This window comes from Thermobia domestica, chromosome 8 (assembly GCF_964235325.1).
Source record: "Thermobia domestica chromosome 8, izTheDome1.hap1.1, whole genome shotgun sequence".
Lineage (NCBI taxonomy): Eukaryota > Metazoa > Arthropoda > Insecta > Zygentoma > Lepismatidae > Thermobia > Thermobia domestica.
In genome coordinates this window covers 286,091,175-286,112,504 of record NC_137461.1, presented here as the reverse complement: position 1 = coordinate 286,112,504, position 21,330 = coordinate 286,091,175, and the positions used below count along the sequence as shown (strand labels likewise).

Below are 21,330 nucleotides of genomic sequence, written 5' to 3'. Positions count from 1 at the left end.
TAATAAACGTACTAGTGAGAATGTGAAACGTGAATATATAGTTCCATTTGGATTTTATTCCAGTATTTCTCATATTCTCGCAAGTACTGAAGCTCTTTCGAGTTTGTTTCAAGTAAATCCATATACTAACTCACTTTATATACAAGGAATGGTGACTCCTGAACAAAATGTAAAAATATCATTGGCACCTAATTTAGCTCCTGTGTTTGGTTATACTACACATATTCCACAAACATACACATCAATTCATGTGAACGCGAGTCAAACGAACGACTCTCCACAACCAACACTTACTAAATTAGAAGCTCCTTACCCTTGTAATTTAGACTTTCATATACCACATGAAGTCAACATTTGTGTAAATATTGTTCAACATCAACCCCCATTCGGTGGATTACTAAGAAAAGTTAGTGTTGTTGAGTATGAATACGGTCGTATAAAATCATTTGTATTTTATCCTCGGCAGTATATCCGGGTTGAAAAACGATATTTCGATACTATTCAAGTCGATTTAAGAGACGAACACGGCAAGCTATTGCCATTTCAATTTGGAATTTCAAGTATAACATTACATTTTCAAAAATATCTTTGATCATGATTGTGGAGGGTAATGATAAAAGCTTTTACGTAACTCTATCATCTAATGCTTCACTAAATGTTTTCCCACAAAATACTCCTTCTCATTTTATTAACAAATTAGAAACTGAATTAAAATTATCTTCATCTAGTATTTCTAATGAAAACTGGACAGTTAGTCTAGCAGAAATTCATTTTCCTAATACATGTTACAATGTAATTCATGGACAAAACAGTATTCAAGTGTCAGTACTAGAAAATGGAAATAAAATTATGTTGAGTAAAATTAAAATTCCACCTGGATACTACCCAACAATTCAAAATCTAATAGAAAAAATTAATAGTCTAACTGATTTATTTCATATTCGATTAGATGCAAAAAGAAATTCCATTCATCTCACTTATAACTCTACGTTAAAGGAAATAAAATTTTCGCCCATTTTATCTTTGCAACTTGGACTGGAACCCTATAAAAATGCTATTAAACAAACATACGGTACAAAGTATCCACATCTTGACATTGGATATCCCCAACAAATTTTTATTTATACTAATATTATTGAACATCAAATTGTAGGGGACACGAAAGCTCCGTTACTACGAATAGCAAGTATTTCCAATTCACAATACGGTCGAAATCAATCTATTGTATTTAATCCGTTGCATTACTTACGATTGGCTAAGTTCAACTTCAATACGATTGAAATAGTCTTAAGGGATCACGCGGGTGAAAAATTACCATTTCAATACGGGACAGTGACAGTGAAACTTCATTTTCTAAAAGTATAAACATGCCTAAAAGGAAACAACATATGCAAATTCATGGGTTCGGAGAACTTCCATACTTTCGTGGACCTGTATATCAACGTGGGCATGGGTTAGGTAGTTTCTTTAGTGGCCTTTTCCGTGCAGCAGTTCCATTACTTAAACAAGGTGCAAAAGCTTTAGGTAAACAAGCCTTACATACAGGAATGCAAGTAGTTGGAGATGTTTTTCAACAAAAACCCTTAAAATCATCTCTGTAATCTCGACTACGTGAAGCAGGTGAAAACTTGCAAGCAAAAGCAGAAAACAAAATTCAACAACTTCTTAGCGGACGGGGCAAAAAGAAGAGAATATCTCGCCGACGTCTTCGTAAACAAGCAAAACATCCTACTCAACAAAAGAAAACAAGGAAACGTAAAATATCTATAAAGTTTGGGCCTCCTTTAAATCCGCCTCAGTTGAAAAAAAGAAAGCTTAGCAAGAACAACCGTGATATTTTTGATCCATAAAGGAGATGGCTTTTCTACATCCTAACAGTCATGCATGCTGCGATTCGGCATTAGACCTAGAAAGTGTTCCTCCCACCGAAACAAGTATTGAAGATTCTACAATAGTTGAATACAGACCTGTATCAACTCTTAGAGACGATGGTCCAATTGAATTCTCTATTCCTGGTGATGGTGCAAATTATATTGATCCTGCCCATATTTACTTATATGTTTTGTGTAATATTACAAAAACCGATAATAGTAAACTCTCTGAAACAGCTGATACTGTAGCTCCCTTAAACAATTTTCTACATTCCATGTTCCAGCAAGTTGATGTTTCTTTAAATAACACACTAGTAACTGCTGCTGCTGGAGGATTTTATCCTTATCGTGCTTATATAGAAACGCTTTTAAATTACACTAAAGAAGCTAAATCTACACATTTAACCAGTGCTCTGTGGTATGAGGATACCCCTGGTAAATTTAATGACTGCAATGATAACAATAAAGGGTTTAAAAAGCGATTCTCATATGCTGCAGGGAGTGCTACGTTTGACATGTTTGGGAAGCTACACTCCGATATTATGTCTCAGGCAAGACTGCTAATCAACAAAGTTGGAATACGTGTCAAATTACATCGAAGTAAAGATTCGTTTTGCTTAATGGCACCTGCTGACTCTTCCTTTAAAATACGTTTGCTTGATGTTATATTATTTGTTCGACATGTTACTGTTAGTGCAACAGTTGGTCTCTATCACAACCGAGTATTACAAAAATCTACATTAAAGTACCCCATTACAAGAGTTGAAACAAAAACTCATACTATACCTCAAAATGTGACATCATATAATCTCGACAACATCTTTATTGGAAAACTTCCAAAACGAGTGATCTTTGGATTTGTCTCCAATGATGCTTATAACGGTAAACTTGAACTAAACCCGTTTTATTTTGACACCTTTAACGTTAATAAACTTCAACTCCTCGCAGGATCGAAAAGTATACCAATAACACCTTTAACTCCAAATTTTCAAAACAAGTTATATGTTCAATGCTACTATTCCCTCTTTTCTGGAACGGGAACTTTTTACCAAGATACAGGAAATGCTATATCACGAGAGGACTACCTAAAAGGATATACTTTATATGCATTTAATCTTTCTCCTAACGTTAATCAAAATAACGGAAGTTGGGACTTGATTCATGAATCATCGCTCACTCTTAAAATTGGTTTCGCATCTGCTCTGACGTCATCTATCACGTGCATCATTTATGCTGAGTTTGATTCGCTCATACAAATTAATGAAAATAGAGACGTTCTTACGGACTACACACAATAGTCAGTCAGTCCTCAATTTACTGCAAAAGACTACACACACGTAAAAAAATGATTCGTCTTATTATTGACTTTGTCGGTTTCCGAGAGAGCGATGGAACTCTCATTCCTAAAGAATTCGCTGTGATTAATCCTGATTCAAACTGTATTCAGTCATGGATATTTAATGCACCATACGCTTGGAGTGAACTTGATCCATGTGCTCAAGATGAAAATATGTGGTATACCCGTAATATTCACGGTCTCTCGTGGGATGAAGGGGATGTGGATTATAACTTTCTCACTTCCATCATAAAGAAATATGTAAGTCATGCATCCATTGTGTTCACCTATGGCTCAGAAAAATCCAAATTTCTTTCTGATCTCACCACACGTAAAATTATAAATTTAGAAGATCACGGATGTCCGAAACCATCTTTGCTTACACATCTCCCTATTACATCTTGTATGCATACTTACCATAGCTTAGCAAAAATAAGTTGTGCTGTACGTCATGTGTATGCACTTTCACGATTTATAAAACATTTAGATTATATATCTTTATCAGTTTCTATTGATCCGTCCACGAAATCTACTGACGAATGTGATTGTTCATCATTTACTAATACTAGTGCTGCTGCAAGTATTGCTACTAATAGTGATACATCTCAATACTTTACCAAGTGTTTTGTAGATAAATACTGTGTATAAATGGATAACTTTGAATTACTACAATCTATTCTGCGTGATACGTTAATGGCATCTGAATATGTTGGAAGCTTTGCCAACGATAATCTTCCTATGTTTGTGCATTTTCCTGCTGGTATCATAGTTAATAAAGACAATAGTGATGGACCAGGTTATCATTGGACTGCTATACATATTAGTGAGTGCGGTTTTGGTGTTTATTTTGATTCCCTTGGAAATCAACCAAGTGAAAATGTAAAGTGTTTTCTACAGAGAAATTGTATCTCATGGACTAAAAACACGTATGCTATTCAACATTCAAAATCATCATTATGTGGTTTATTTTGTATTTTATTTCTTTTTTATATGTCAAGACGATTTCCATTTTCTTTGTTTTTAAATTTGTTTTCAAATGTAAACTTGCAACAAAATGATCAAACATTGTTGAGAATAATTGCATTTTTAAATTTGTTACCACTCTCAAAATTAAACTATCTTCAAAACTTGTCGTTATAAAGTTTTATAAATATCACTTTCCTATGTACTGTATATATATATATATTGTAAATATAATTTTCTGCACAAATAAACCTTATTATAAACATTTAAAGAAAGTGTTTTAATTATCAATTATTTCATCACCTATTCAAACTTCAAAAAATAAAATGATCTTTTCTTATGATAATAATAATAATAATAAAAGATCATTTTATTTTTCTAAGGTTAAAAAAGGGTTATTTCAATCTTTGAAATAAAATGCATAAAATATATTTCAACTGTTTTATTAATGAAATATAATACATGTACAAACAATAAAGGTTTTCACTTACAATTCATCTAATACTTTTGAAACCATATTCTCCACACAAATACAATTCACTTCCCATTTTATCATTGTTCCATATGCATCATTATCATCATCGTTATCATCATCATTACGCGATTCTTCATTACACATATTCATTACAATTTTTCTCAACATACTTCTTACACGTTTATCGTCTTTCTTACACTGTACCACTTTATCGTCTTTCTTAGCTCTTGCTACACTTTTGCTCACAATATTCTCATAATGTTCCCTAGCAACACCACTATACTTATCCGCATAACACAACACAGTATCTACACACTTTTCCATTCTTACTATTCCTCCCCAAGTCCAATCCGTTAACACAATCAAAAATTTGTCCAAACTATCCTTTGGAGAAAAATAAATGGATTTCTTCCCAAATGATTTACCAAATTGAACTGCATACTCACTTAATCTTAGGATTGTCAACTCTTCCTCATATTCATCCTTACTCACACTTGTCAAATAATCACTAATTCGCTCCTTGTGATGCATCAACAAATACCAATCATCCTTTGACAATGAAACACCATACACTCCATCTTCATTGGCTCTCATGATCCGCACTATTGCTTCAAAGTTCCTTTCAGGATCCAATCCAACTGTCAAATGTTTGAACGCTGACTTGCATAACATATACGATGTTTCACCAATATGTTGCTGTTTCCTTTCACCCTTATTCTCCTCTTCTTGCAAACACAAATTATTCACTTCTTCTTTTTCCTCTCTCTTGTTTTTCTGCTGCTTAAATTTCTTATTTTGCTGATCCTTCTGCTGCTGCTGCTGCTCCTCAAACTTGCGCTTGATGGACTTCATCTTCAAATACTACAATTTCTATCACGTTCACTGAAACAGCAATACTCTCGTATCCACGATGCTCTCTCCTGCACTGATACTCTCTTCACTTTTTCCTCATGCCTTTCTGAATATATATATAGGTTTATCTTATCTCCTACTTCCTTCTAGAACATGAGTCATCAATGATGATGTCACCCACAAGTCATAGTCAGAACTGCATCTTCTCCAACACACCAACTGATTACGTCATCCCTTCTCCATGATCTACGATGACCCTTCTGGTATGTTCCATGACCTTTGACCCCCTGGAATTTTCCATGACCTTTGACCCCTGCATCTTCTCCAGTACTTCTACTTAAGTAACTAACAATGTTTGCATATCATCTGTGGAAACTACATAGTCACAATACACCACATTCTTAGTGACTGTGAAATGATTCGTTAAAAAATATATATTTATCTTTCTGTTTAAAAAAAAAAATAAAATTTAAATGCACTGTTGAAAGCAAATTATAATTTTTTGAACTTGTAAAAATCGCCTAAATCGCATAAAATATAATAGTCAAATTATTATTATTTTATTAAAAATATTTTTCTTTGCTTTTTTCTCTCTAAAAGTCTTTTATAATTATGTCGATGTTTGAACTCTTGCTAATTTCAGATTCAATGGACAAAATTGCCAAACTGTTCTAACGTTCTTACTGAATTGATTATCTCAACTAAGTTTTAATCGATTTCAACCTGCAAGAACTATTTTCTCCAGATGCTATAGGTGCTAAGATTGTCAAGAGAATCATATATTACAATGTATTCTTGTGAGTTTGACATCCGAGAGTGGATTACGTTGTAGTGCGGGGCCCAATTCAAAGCAATTGAATTCGTATGTACAGTAATTAACGGGTAGTTTGGGAAGACAGAAAAACAACTAGAATTAACTATGATCCAGCAACTTTATAGCAAAAGGTGTAATATTTTATATCAACTTGTTGAAATTAGGAATTAGATTTCGATGCTTTCGGCATCTCTGGCCATGCTAGCCCGTCTTGTATGAGGGATGATTTATTTCTACCGTTACACTGCTCCGGGAATCAGGGAGGATGCAAGGCAGTAGAAAGAGGCATGGCACCATTATCTAAGTATCATTCCGGCATTTGCCTGAAGAGAATGAAGAAAATCCGGGAAAACCTCACTCAGGAAGGCTGACCTGAAGAAACCTTTACACCTTCCTGATCGAGTGGGCTCATCGGGAATAGAACCCGGGACCGCACACCAAAGGCAAGAGTGTTAGCGATTACGCTACACGGGGAAACGTATTAACTGATGTGGAGTTGTACTTTTGTCTTTCCCCCCCCTCACACACATTTCGGCTGTAACGATTTCGTAACCTTATCCAACCAGTGCTTGGGTGCTTCCAAGGCAAATAACTGCACCAAAGATCGAACACTAAGCTATATAAACCATATATCATAGCTGCGCCTCTAAGAACCGCTATGTGTTAAAACCACAACTTTTCAGGAGAAGCAAAAAACATTCCGAACTTTTAAAATTTTGCTAAATATGCACGGAAACACTTGAAAAGTTATTTTATCTTATATAATTTTATTTTATTTCAAATTGGTTCTGCGTATATCATACACTGGACAGTGTTGAAGCTTGCTTCAACAATATTATACTAATATTTTGTGTTTACGTAGCACATTTGCGCCTTTATAACCACATAGAGGATTTGCATAAATTAATCAATACGTACATAATGAGAACCTGAAGCCCTAATTTCAGACTATAACTTTTTTCATTGTTGTAGTAAAACAATTGAATGTTAACTTATCACATTATAAGGAACGCTGCCTGACATCTTTCAGGTTCATTTTGCACGACATTTTCGACAAAAATGTCACATAGCGGTTCTTCGAGGCGCAGAGACGATATACACTTTAGCCATCTAGCAACGAAAGCTGGAGTATAAAATTAGATTTTGAAAATGAAATGAAATCTTTGAGTTTTACGTCAAATGGTTATATCGGTGAGGCTAAAGGAGACGATGATGATGAGTAATGAATGAAATGGTGTAATGAAGAAAGTGAGAGGAAACGGAAGAACCCGGAGAAAACCTACGCACACGGTGTTTGTCCACCACAAAGTTCACGTGGCGGGGGTTGGGATTGAACCCGGGACCCCAAGCACCAGAGGTGAACGCTTTACCACTGAGCCACCGCGGTCCCAAAATTAGATTTTGAATTTTTACTGTTAGTAACTAGCAGAAGTATAATCTTTTCGCACGGGAAGAATAAGATTTGTTGAAAACAAAAATACAGAGTTATTACAAATGATTGATCCGATTTCATAAATTCAGTGTAGCTTAATTATTGGGCACCTTGTCACAAAATTTTGCAGACTTACTGAAAAACTCAAAAAGTTGTTTGTGTCATATTACAATTGTTCTGTATATGCCCCTTCAGCAATTTTGCAAATATCAAGTCGATAATCAAGCTCTTCCCACACTCGTCGCTGTATGCCCCTATCAATCCGTTGAACAGCGCTGTTAATGCGAGCTCTTAGGTTTGTTGATAGAGGAAACTAAATACAGTACCTTTCACATAACCACACACACACACACACACACACACACACACAAATCTCATGGGTTTAGCTCCGGGGTGAGGTCCCACAGGGATTGCTGTTCATCATCCCCACCACGACCAATCCATCGGTTTTTCAATCTCCTGTTCAGTCACCGTAGGCCAATCAGTTCATTCCCCTTAACAGAGACATCCTGAAGCTGGAAACTGACAGTGAGTATATCAACGCGAATGAAAATGAAATCTTTAAGTTTTACGTCCCACGGTTATGCCGCTTAGGCTAAAGGAGACGGTGATGATGATTAATGAATGAAATGGTGGAATGAAGAAAGTGGGAGGAAACGGGAGAACCCCGAGAAAACCCACGCACACGGTGTTTGCCCACCACAAAGTTCACTTGGCGGGGGCTGAGATTGAACCCAGGACCCCAAGCACCAGAGGTGAACGCTCTACCACTGAGCCACCGCGGCCCTCAACGCCGAATGAACTTGAGAGTTAGTACATTTTTGTTGAACTATGTTCGGAAATGTCGTTGCACTGCTAGGACAGAGTGATATAAATGAAACTCGAGCACAACATAAGCTATCTTCTACGCCTTTCGCCATCTTGAATAAATGCTCACTGCTGCGCTCTTATGGCAGAAATCAGAAGCGACTGCAACACAAAAAACTGTTTGAGTTTTTGAATATATCTGCAAAGTTTTGTGACAAAGTGTATGATAATAAAGCTACACTGAATATATGAAATCAGGTCAATTATTTGTAACAATCCAGTATAATTACCTGGACGGTATGCAACCCAGTACACAGTAGAGCTATTCGGGTTGTCAACATAACAGGCAGAAATAAATATCCACTTTACTATACGCATTAAAAAAAATCTAAAGAGCCTACGATCTTTAAGTTGCTGTTATCTGGGTCTATGAGAAGCCCGTGGTATTGATTTGTACGTATATGGAACACATAAACATTCAGCTTTATATATACAGAGTGTTTATAACTATAGCGACAAACTTTACAAGGTAATTCCTGACATCAGAATAAGAAGTATAGTTCATATTGACCTATGGAAAAAATGTATAGTTTCAGAGGTACGGATATCCAAAAGCGGGCAAAAAATAAATTACAACACGCATTATTTTGAACACCCTAATGGAAACGAATGATTCAGGCAAGTGAATGACAATGGAAGAATTAGTGGAATGAAAATATTTGAGTAAGCGGGAGTACCCCGAGAAAACTCATTTACACGATGTTGTCCACCAAAAATTTAATTGGCCGGTGATCGAACCAGGGACCCCACGCGCCAGAGGTAAGCACTCTACCACTGAGTCACTCTATCACCCTACACAGGACAAAGAAACCCAATTAACTTTATACGAATATGTAAGATTCGTAACTTGTTTTGGTTAAAAAAAAAAAAAACTTGATAATTTTTGTTATTCTACTGTAACACACTTATTTATTGTTATTTTTGATAGTCTATGATATATTATTGGCGAAATATAATGTTATTTCAGTTAAATATCAGTATTAAATATGGAAATATTTGTCGGAAATATGAACTTAACATTAGGCCTTGTATAAAGGATGTAATGATTCGAAATATTACCGCCCATAATTCGGAAACCTAAAGCCTGTCCAACACAATATTCCACTCTCTTTTATGGCAAGTCAAAGTGTACTATTGTGCCAAGTTTGATCCAGATCAGATTACGTTGGCTACACTCGTATATTATATTTTAATATCCTGCATGTGGTTTTATATTTGAAAACATCAATATGTGCTTTTTATTTATAAACTAAACCAGGTGTTCTTCAACTAGAGGTTACTACATGAAACAGTCGTCAAGAATCATCGTCACCACTTGGTCATGTGATAAAACAGGAACTTCAGCGCCACTGCCACTCAGAAGAGGGTACAAAACTCCATGCAATGCCTCAATCGACATTAGTTTCGGATGGTCAACTCTCCTCTCTTTGCTTCCCTGGAGCTCTGGGAGGTCCTACCTAACCAAAGCCTCCTAGCTTGCCTGAAGCTTTGTGGCCTCCTGCCCTCTCTGCTTGCCTGGAGTTTTGAGGGAAGTAAATTATTCTCTCAGTTTGCGTGAAGCGCTGAGAGAATCCTCACTCACCTCCACTCAGCTTGCCTGGAGCTTTCGTGGTTTTCCTCCCCGCTCAGCTTGCCTGGAGTTTTGAAGAACTACAACCTCTCTTTGCTTGCGTGGAGTACTGAGAATCCTACCTTCTTCTACTCAGCGTGCGTTTAGCGTTGTGGAAATCCTTTCGTAGTCTACCTGGGCCTTAGGACACCTATTTACCCTAATTACTTAATCAATTAATTTAATATAACACTGATCTTAGTGGATCAATGTTATATTGTCTTATAACACAAACTTTTTATAATAAATGGTTGTGGGAAAAAATCGAATTCCGTGTGTGAATTACTAGACCTTCTATCTAACAAGGCGAGTTTACAATATAGTGTCCTTCATTTTAAAGGGAAAATTCAAATTTAGGATAAAAATCAAACGATTTGCTATGCCATTTATCTTTATGCTGTGTAATTTAAAATACTAATAAGAGGGGAAATCTTTATTTTGTTTTGAACGCATCAATCACGGCTGCAATTTCCTACCTTAATGCTACAATAAATAACAATGTGTAACGTTTTGTAGTCCGTTACATACATAACATTGAATCGTATACATTGCAGCAGCAGTGCTATAATTTCAATAAAACTGGAGTCAACAATTCTCCAGTCAAGAATTTCACGTCAACCATAATTTCGCTGCCAAATCTGTGTTTACTTCATTATACGGATCTGTTCTCGCATGAATTAAACACTGCTTGCAGAATCCTTCGCAAAGATTCATGGGAAGTCTTAAACAGATTACGACTTCTACTTCATCTCTCGCTAATTGAAAATGTTCCTAAGTCTTGGTGCTGCGTGAGTAAGAATTCTCCAAAGTTAAATATGCAGTGATTAAGGGAGAAGGTTCTATACGGTTGGAAAGGCAGAAAGTAATGAGTGGGAGATTTGAATATTCAACACGATATACCATGTTCTGCCATTAAAGATGCTTTTTATGGGTTTTAACATAGTTTATTAGACTAAGTACAAACTGTTAATCTATTTTCTAAGGGAGCGCGGTGGCTCAGTGGTAGAGCGTTCACCTCCGGTGCTTTGGGTCCCTGGCTCTATCCCAGCTTGCGCAATGTAGACTTTGTAGTGGACAAACACCGTGTTCGTGGTTTTCTCGGAGTTCTCCCGTTTCCTCCCACTTTCTTCATTTTTCTCATTATCACCGTCTCCTTTAGCCTAACCGGCATAATTGTGGGACGTTAAACTTAAAGATTTCATTTCATTTTTTTTATTTTCTATTGTAGTTTTTATCACAGTAAATATGAGTTAATTATGATTTATTAACTAATTACCTCGGTAGCAATAGATGTATGCAAAAAAGAAAAAGAAAAGAAAAGAAAAGAAAAAAGAAGAATGGCTTGGGCACCAAATACAATATGCAAATTATTTAATATACTATGTTAGTTTTATACGAAATCGACGAGGTTATGTTCTAGGAACATCAATATAACATATCAAATTCAAATATATCCAACGAAGACTCTATAAACTTCTGGCTGTGCACGTTTGCAGGGAAACTTCTTACGTGGGAAATCTTTCAGTATAACGTCCCACGATTATGCGCTTTACTCTAAAGGGGATGATGATTGAGGCAAGTGAATGATGATGGAAGAATTGGTGGAATGACAATGTGTGAGGAAGCAGGAGTATCCTGAGAAAATCCACGGACACGATGTTGTCTACCACAAACTCCTTTGGCCGAGGATCGACCCAGAGTCGACATCATAATCTTTCTCTTATTCTCAGTAAACCCGTAAATCATTGCTTCCTTCATTCTCAGTAAACCCATAGTTCATTCTTTCATTCATTCTCAGTAAACCCATAGAACATTGCTTCATTCATTCTCAGAAAACCCACAGATCATTGCTTCATTCATTCTCAGCAAACCAGTAGATCATTGCTTCATTTATTCTCAGAAAACCTGTAGATTATACAGTGAAACCTCTCTAAAGCGGACAGCCGTGGGGAACCAAAAAATGTCCGCTATAGAGAGGTGTCCGCCTTAGAGAGGTTTCAATATTTTCTTACGTAAATTAATAAACAAGGTAATATGCAATTAGATTTTTTTTTGCATGAATCACGTATTTATAAATATTACCAAAATGTAACTGTACCTGCATTATCTTGCGCCATCCAATTCAAGGCACAACATGGGAATAAAATGTTATAGTTCTCTGCGCTTTACACTTATCGCTACTTACTACGTTTTCGGTGTGGTGCTTTAAATTGTGAGTTAATTGCAGTCCAGCAATGACTTAAAAAAAAAAAAACAATATGCGTACCGTGGTCAAAACTACCAAACTTGTCTTCTGTTTGGTTAGAGATTCCAGCGGGACAGTAGAATGATGTGTCATTCCAAACAGCGGGCAACTGTCTGTCACTTTTGTTTCTGAAGCAGGTTGGGTGGGACTGGAACGCAAGCAAAGGATATAAGGGTGTTGTGAAAAAGAGGCCCTTATTCTGGGTTGCTGAACAGTCAGTTGAGGAGGGAAAATGTTGTCACACCCACACTTTCTTCCTTGGTGACATACGTATGGTTTACTAAAAGTGTATTTTTACTGCACTTTACTACTTGTTTCTAGAGGAAGTGTCCGTAATATGGAGGTAAATAATACCTATAAAAGACAAGAAAGACTGTCCGTGTCCGTACTAGAGAGTGTCCGCTTTAGAGAGGTTTGCCAATATGTTTTTTCCTATTACAGTATTTGGGGATTAAAAATTATGTCCGTTATGGGAGGTGTCCGCTTTATAGAGGTGTCCGTTAGTAGAGGTTTCACTGTAGCTTCATTCATTCTCAGTAAACCCATAGAACATTGTTTGATTCATTCTCAGTAAAACAATAGAGATCATAGCTTGATTCATTCTCAGTAAACTCATAGATTATTGCTTCATTCATTCTCAGTAAACCCATAGATCATTGCCTCATTCATTCTCATTAAACCCATAGATCATTGATTCATTCATTCTCAGTAAATTCGTAGATCATTGATTCATTCATTGACAGTAAACCTTTATATCAATCATTTTCAAGTCCAATATATATGTTCACACGGAAATTTCCTTCCATGTTTAATGACAGAGTGTTATATATTTTGTTAAATACTCAAATCTCATAGTCATTACTTACATCTATCTTGAACCCCTCCAAGCTTTCTACACTAATTGAAGACTTGAATTACAGAACATCCTAAGTCCACCAGAGTACTTTTGTGATTTTAGAAGAAAGACAAGAAGGTTATACTTCGCATGCTATTCTGCTTAGCAGAAATTATTTTGTATTTTTTAAAAAGGTTTTGCTTTGGATTTACGTATTATGCAAGTGAATAGCCCTTAAAACATAGATGCTAACATTAAAAAAAAAAAACGCAATACACACAAAAAGAGTGGACTTGGGATGTTATGCAATTAAGGTCTTCACTTACTGTATATGTAACCTCATAACGGCTATCAGAAATCTCTAGGTAAATGGTGGGAAAAGCACAATTTGTGCATTATATATTACGTACAAGGACAATGAGTATCATTTTTATCTTATTTTAACGATAAAATTGTTTTAGAGCTCCTCCGTGGCTAAGCGGTTAGCGTACGCGCCTTTGGCGTGGGAGACCCAGGTTCGATTCCCGGCGGGAGCTCATGTGGTTCGGATTCCACGTTAATCAGTAGGTTCACGTCTCGTATAGCCTCGCTGCTGAAAGGGACGCTAAACTAAAATCAACTCAACTCAAAATTGTTTTATGAGAATTTTCAAAAACTTTGCTTCGGCTGGGCTTGAACCCACGCCAAAAGCAATTTTCATTACTCTCTCATTCGCTAGCATGCTCAGTTATGAGGACCGTCAGCAGCAGACTTTCGATTTGTCCTATATGTATGTTATTTGGTGAGCTTCAACCAATCAGAACCGTGTATTTAGATCCTGTGGCTAGGGTCGGGCGTGAATAAAATATATGCATAAACAGACAGAGGCGCATTCAGGAGGGAGTCCACCGGATGCAGATTCCCCTAAACTTCCTAACTCAACATAAATTTATACACTTTCTAGATAAAAAATATACTTGTTTAACAGAGCAGTAATTTATGTAGCATGAAAATTTGATCTTGCACTTCATCTGTACTGTTTCTCTTATAAAGACAATCTAGTTCTATAATTTTCTTCTGAAAATATAGGTGTAAGTATTTTACAATTACTTATCGTCCTTTCGGGTGCAGAATAATATCCGTTCAATACTACAGAGACATATTGGCTTGGATCAATCCAAAAGCTTGGACTCTACCAAAGAATGGATCCCCCCCAACAAAAAATTCTGGGGAAGAAATAACGAGAAATGCTTTTTTTTATATGGATTAATTGTCCCACAAATGGGTTCAATTGATGCAAATGAATTATTATGAAACAATTGGTGGACTGAGAATGTGGAAGGAAACAGCAAAGTTCAGATAAAACCTGCGGACACGATGTTAGTTGACTGGATTAAAGTTTGCCGTTCTTTTTAACAACAAGCCTTTATGAGAGACGTGGACCTACAGTTTTACGTGGAATCCAAACTACTCTAATGCGTTAAAATTTCAAGGATTTCCCACCGAAGAATCACACTTAGGACCCAGTGTTACCAAAGGCGCGCGCAGGTAATTCAACTCAACCTCACCCGCAACTCAAAGTTCATTCTGCAAATTCGGATTTTTTGAAGGATTTCATACTGAAACTTTGGAAAATTGAATGCAAACAAACGGTACGTTTTTTTTTTTTTCTATACTACTCTATAAACCAAGTTCCTCACCACATGAGATACTTTATATAGTTACATTATTATGAAGTTAGCAACACTTACTTTACGTTTCGTAGCATCGTCGCCGTCGGAGCGCACATGAGGGATGCTATACAGAGCAGAACAGGACAACAAACACGTCATAACGACGTTGTCAGATTTCCATTTACTACCATTAGAGGGATAAATCCCTTAAGTAACAGTGAATTTATTGAAAATGGTAATATATGTCAACATATGGATAAATAAAAGTATTTCGTGCAATCGCGATGTTAACACATTATTTTGTTCCAAGTAAAAAGTTATTGATTATTGAGTGATTCCGTCATCAGTGCGTCACCAGGTCTTTATACGAGGGGACTGAAGCCCCATCCTATTTAAATGCTAGGGGGAAATGTTATCTACTGCTGTGATGAATTAAACGGTATACTTATACAGTAATCCCCCGATTTAACGGATCTCGAATCAACGGACTTTGGATTTAATGGATAGCATTCGATTAATGCCATTTTTTATAAGTTTTTATTTGAAGGCGTTTGAAATGAGATGAAAACAACAACATTAGCTAGCAGGTACAAACAGTTGTTAAAGGGAATGGAAAGAGAAATCGATTTTAATGGGTTTGATATGAAATTGTGCTAAAGTCTGGAATCTTTGAGTTGAGAGACACAATGAGTTGAGTTGATTTTGAGTTTAACGTCCCTTTTCAGCAGCGAGGCTATAGGAGACGTGGACCTACTGATTAACGTGGAATCCGAACCACATGAGCTCCCGCCGGGAATCGAACCCGGACCTCCCACGCCAAAGGCGCGTACGCTAACTGCTTAGCCACGGAGGAGCTCCAAGAGACACAATGAGTGAAGCAAGTGAATGATAGTGGAATAATTGGTGGAATGAGAAATTGGGAGGAAACCGGAATAACCCATGAAAACATAAGGGCACGATGTTGTCCACTGCAAGCTTGCTTAGCCGGGAATCAAACCAGGGACCCCACGCACCAGAGGTGAATGCTCTACCACTGAGCCATAGTGCCCCATGTCTAATAGACATTGTCTATACTAAAATAGTAAATGAATATTTTTATATCTTGTTGAAGAGGGATTAAAACCCGGTATCCCTCACACTTCTGTATGCGCCACTGCATCACTAGGTTCCTTCCAAATAGATCCAAATACTGTATAATAAGCTCGGACATAAAACTGTGGCTTGGATCTAAAAGAACCAATGTAACTTTTTCGCTAAAATGAGATATTCGTCAAATTTTAACACCTATAAATGGACATTTTCTTGTGCAAGAAAAGCAAATGTTAATATGAATGGTTCCAAACTACTTCGTGTTGATATTTGCTCTTCTTGCACCAGGGGCGGATCCAGGACCGACTTCTGGGGAGGGGCAGTAGGTTGTCATACTGTTAGTTACAGCTACTTTTAACAGCTTCAAACTCTGGAATGAGTTTTATTTATATGTATAAAATAAGAAAATTCTCTCTTCTTGGTGGGGGGGGGGGGCACTGGATCCGCTACTGTCTTGCACATGAAAACTTCCATTTATAGACGTTAAAATTGAAGAGTATCTGATTTTTGTCAAAGAGTAACATTGGTCCTTTTAAACCCAAGACACAGAAATATTAAGCTAATTGTAAACTCATAACTGTAGTAACAGAGACTGCGTATTACTATTTGAATCATATATTGTGTATGAATTCGGAGTGTCTCCATTGTGGTTCAGCATAAATAAAATACAAAAAGAAAAGAAACTGTTTTTCTTTCAACTCGACCGGTAGCTGAGCTTAGTGAGAAAGCAAACACGTGCTCTGTTGATAGTGGATCCCAGGATGAAGTTCGCGTGAGAAGTAGGAGAGAAAAAGACTCATGCGGTGACCGGCAAAAATAGCACAAACCAAGGCCTTGGGTTTCAATTACACTCATCCGCAAAAGAGAAAAGAAAACATACAACAGCGATAATGTTTTCGCCAATACACAAAATTCCCTTTGAATGTTGTCAAATGGCGTTATGAGGCTTTTTAAATGAAGAGTGTGCATTTGCAATAAATAAATAAATAAATAAATAAAGCATGAAACAGGAGTATATAAAAGTGTATCTGAAAACGTAGGAGGATGGTAGGTAGCAGCATGACGTCATTCCGTCCCCCTACCCTTCTTTGCCCATTGTATTTTTTTAGGAACTGAGGGGACGCCGAACATATTTTCTAGAGGTGCGGGGACGGCGTCCCGAAGCGTTCCCACTCACTTTTACCCCTGGTATGAAAACCTCTGAATTGGTATTTAAATAAAGTACAATATGCATAGAATAGAATTTTTATTCCCATTTACAATACTAAACATTTTGATATATAGTGTAGTAAAAGTTAATGCTTATTTCATTTAACCTAAAAGGTAGAGACCTGCACAGGCCGGGCTTGGGCGGGCCGACTCTATTATTTCTTTGGGCCGGGCCGGACTTGGGCGGGTCGACACTGATTTCTCTTCAGGTCGGGCCGGGCTGGGGCCGATTAATTGCAATTCTTTAATAATTATTGACATTCGTTAAACGATAATTAAATGAAACTTCGAAAATTTATCGGGCCTGGGCCCGGCTTGGGTCAAGAATTTTAAAATCTTATCGGGCCGGGCCGGGCTCGGGCCGAAAATCTCCAAAAGGTTTCGGGCCCGGGTTGGGCCGGGCCTACGTACACTCGGGCTGGATTGGGCTCTGGCCGAAAAATTCGGCCCATGCAGGTCTCTACTAAAAGGCTATAAAAACAACCTTTCTTCTTACAACACTTTCTGATAAACGTAAATATTGGTAGTTTCTCTTGCCATAATCAATTCTCCCACACGGAGGTACAGAACTATATTTTCAATAAAATTGATCATTATTTTCGTAATACTACCTACAATACAGTATTTTTAGAACTTTATTTTATAATGAAATAAGTAAGACATCTTTCAATATAATTGTAAATTTATCTGGTCATTTGTGATTTAATTAGCAGTCGAAGGTTGTAATATGGTGGTTGAATGAAAAGTGATAGTGCGACTGGGAGTTGAAAGGGTGTTTACTTCAGTGTCGGATTAAGGGCGGTTTAGGGGACTATAGACCCGGGTCTCCAGGTGAATGGGGGCCTCCACTCTGATCAAAATCTCAACTGTCTGTCTAAAAAGAATCATCCTAGATACAATCATCATAATAAGATTAAATGTATGCCCAAAAATATGAAACAAATTTCTTCGTTTGTTACATCCACCGTCTTAATAAATTTGCATAAATTAGTTTTAAAAAATAAGATCAAATACAAGAATCGTGATTCATATTTTCTCGATGAATAGAAATGTTCTGCAGTCTCATGTAATTATAGAATATTCAGTCTCAATCCGGCAAAAACAATAAGTCACTGTGTAGATGCACAATAAGTTATGTACCCTTTATGTCAACAAGTTCCGTCTGTTTATAAATTCTGCATGCGTGGAGTCGGATAGAATTTTTGACCACAATAATAGGCGGTTTCCTTCAAACACATTTAAGCGGTGACCAATTCTCTTGACTTAAGGAATGTGATAGAGGACTTCGCTGGGACGAAAGCTAGAAAAAGAAATTTTTGAGGTACTCATTTTTTAAAATTACATTTATATTGTAAAAGTTTGTCCCATATACGTATAGGTAGAGCGTTAATAAAAAGAGTGTCCGGAATCGATCTCCCACTACCAATTTTATTAAAAAGTTTATCTATAAAAGTATTTTCACAAAATACTGTACAAATTAATCTCTCTAATATCAAAAGTTAGTTATAGGTGATCTTTGACCGTGTGGTCGCAGACAGGATCTCTTCAGAGCCCCGTGGGCAGATCCGTGCAGAAATAGAGGATCTGCCTATACCAGAAAACTGTGAAGCCATACGTCACAGCCATACGTATCGTATGATTGGTGGTTTTCTTACCTGCGAAAGGATATTCCGGGTAATTTCTTCTCACTTCTATTGGTACACCCACACGTGCAGCATGTAATCATTGTATAATATAAATCTGAAGCAACGACTTTAATAAAACTAAACGACAGACACACCTCACAGCCATACATATCCTATGATTGGTGATTTTCTTACCTATGAAAGGTTATTCCGGGTAATTTCTTCTCACTTCTATTGGTACACCCACACGTGCAGCATGTAATCATTGTATAATATAAATCTGAAGCAATGATTTTAATAAAACTAAACGACAGACACACCTCACAGCCATACATATCCTATGATTGGTGATTTTCTTACCTGTGAAAGGTTATTGCGGGTAATTTCTTCTCACTTCTATTGGTACACCCACACGTGCAGCATGTAATCATTGTATAATATAAATCTGAAGCAATGATTTTAATAAAACTAAACAACAGACACACCTCACAGCCATACATATTCTATGATTGGTGATTTTCTTACCTGTGAAAGGTTATTCCGGGTAATTTCTTCTCACTTCTATTGGTACACCCACACGTGCAGCATGTAATCATTGTGTAATATAAATCTGAAGCAACGACTTTAATAAAACTAAACGACAGACACACCTCACAGCCATACATATTCTATGATTGGTGATTTTCTTACCTGTGAAAGGTTATTCCGGGTAATTTCTTCTCACTTCTATTGGTACACCCACACGTGCAGCATGTAATCATTGTGTAATATAAATCTGAAGCAACGACTTTAATAAAACTAAACGACAGACACACCTCACAGCCATACATATTCTATGATTGGTGATTTTCTTACCTGTGAAAGGTTATTCCGGGTAATTTCTTCTCACTTCTATTGGTACACCCACACGTGCAGCATGTAATCATTGTATAATATAAATCTGAAGCAACGACTTAGATGAAGATAAACGGTAGACATTCTACATGTCTATATATAAAGATCGCTATGTTTTGAGTCAACTTATATGACAGAAGCGATAGTAGCCAATCAGACGTGGCAATGCTAGCTTTTTTTTTTTTTTTTGGCTTCATTCAGTTAATAGAATGAAGATACATATGGGCAGATCCTCTATTTTATAACATCCTTGGGTATCGCGAGGTATCGTTCAAGAGAACAAGTGAAATACTGCATACGCAATTACGCTAGTTGATATATTGTTTTAAGATAGGGAAAAGTCCCACCACATGACGTCACTGACAGGGAGCGAATCAGAACGCTAAACGTGTTATTTTATTTATATTGGCTGTTACTATTATGCACTGTGTATAGCAAAGTGCATAATAGTTATGAAATTATTTTGATGATTACAAGAATTAAATATTGTTTAGTTTAAATATTATTTAGTGGCTTTTTGGTTATTTAAAGTGGCATATTCCTTCATATCTACGGTTCAATTCTTTCAGAAACTATATGGAAATATAGATAGCATATTTTATTATAAATTTCCTACTACTTTTGGAAGTCGATAACATGTCACAAAAAAACGGTAATAGATAACAAACAGCAGTTTTCTCCAATCAATTAAGCGTTTTATTAAAAATACATTCAATTTACGACTTTAACTCTTTACTAAAACCGGAAGTGATAAAAATCCATTACAACTTCCGGTTTCAATATTGATGAGAGATAACGAGAAATGGTTATTTTCGGAATTGATTTCGTGTTCTAAGAATAAGTACTATCTTCTGTCTTAACACTCTATTTAGACCGGAAGCAATAGCAATCAACCAGTTCTGGTTTTATCGTTGATCTCTATATGGCATATAAAGAATTCGAGAAGCGGCTTTCTACAATCAATAAAGTTTCCTAAGAATTTATTCCATTTCCATCCATTCTCATTTCTCTATCGAATCGGAAACTGGTAGAAATATACCGGTAATAGACTATTCCCAACTTTCAACAATTTAGAAAATACAGGGTGTCCCACATAAAAACGGCACTCCTCACGCACGAGATTCAAGTAACACTTTAACAGCAACAATGAACTAAGAATGAATAGATAATAGTAACGTTAAACAGTTACCTGTTTATAAAAGATGCCGAAAGTGGTGACCATGTGCATCCGGATATCGCTGACCTCGTTTGAACATGTTACCAGCAATAAGCTGTAATTTTGCAGACGTGATGTTGTTAATTTCTCCAGTAATATTCCATTTAAGATCGTCTATTGTGTAAGGATTGTCAGTATTCCTTGATGGTGTCTGTCTTTACGTGAAACTCCATAATATCAATTCACTGTTCTAGTGCAAACTGGCCTATTTCTATCACAAATGTTCCTCGTTACCACAAGCACTGATTCAACACATAACACATTGCAACAACTCAACAATACGAAGCTTCTCACAACAATTGACGCAAGAACACACCGCTGCACTTAACTTTCGGTTAAAATGCAG

At 36.6% G+C, this 21,330-nt stretch overlaps 1 protein-coding gene across 1 annotated transcript; it reads left to right on the top strand.

Moving 5' to 3' along the window:
* The first annotated feature begins 1,855 nt into the window (after positions 1–1,855).
* LOC145692598 (uncharacterized protein F54H12.2-like) lies at positions 1,856–3,169 on the top strand. Its single transcript, XM_081767917.1, has one exon. It carries the CDS (start codon positions 1,856–1,858, stop codon positions 3,167–3,169), a length of 1,314 nt encoding a protein of 437 aa, XP_081624043.1.
* Positions 3,170–21,330: the final 18,161 nt, after the last annotated feature.

Excerpts from the sequence above, each read along its gene's own strand:
- LOC145692598 (XM_081767917.1), top strand. The coding sequence starts at position 1,856 with ATGGCTTTTCTACATCCTAACAGTCATGCATGCTGCGATTCGGCATTA.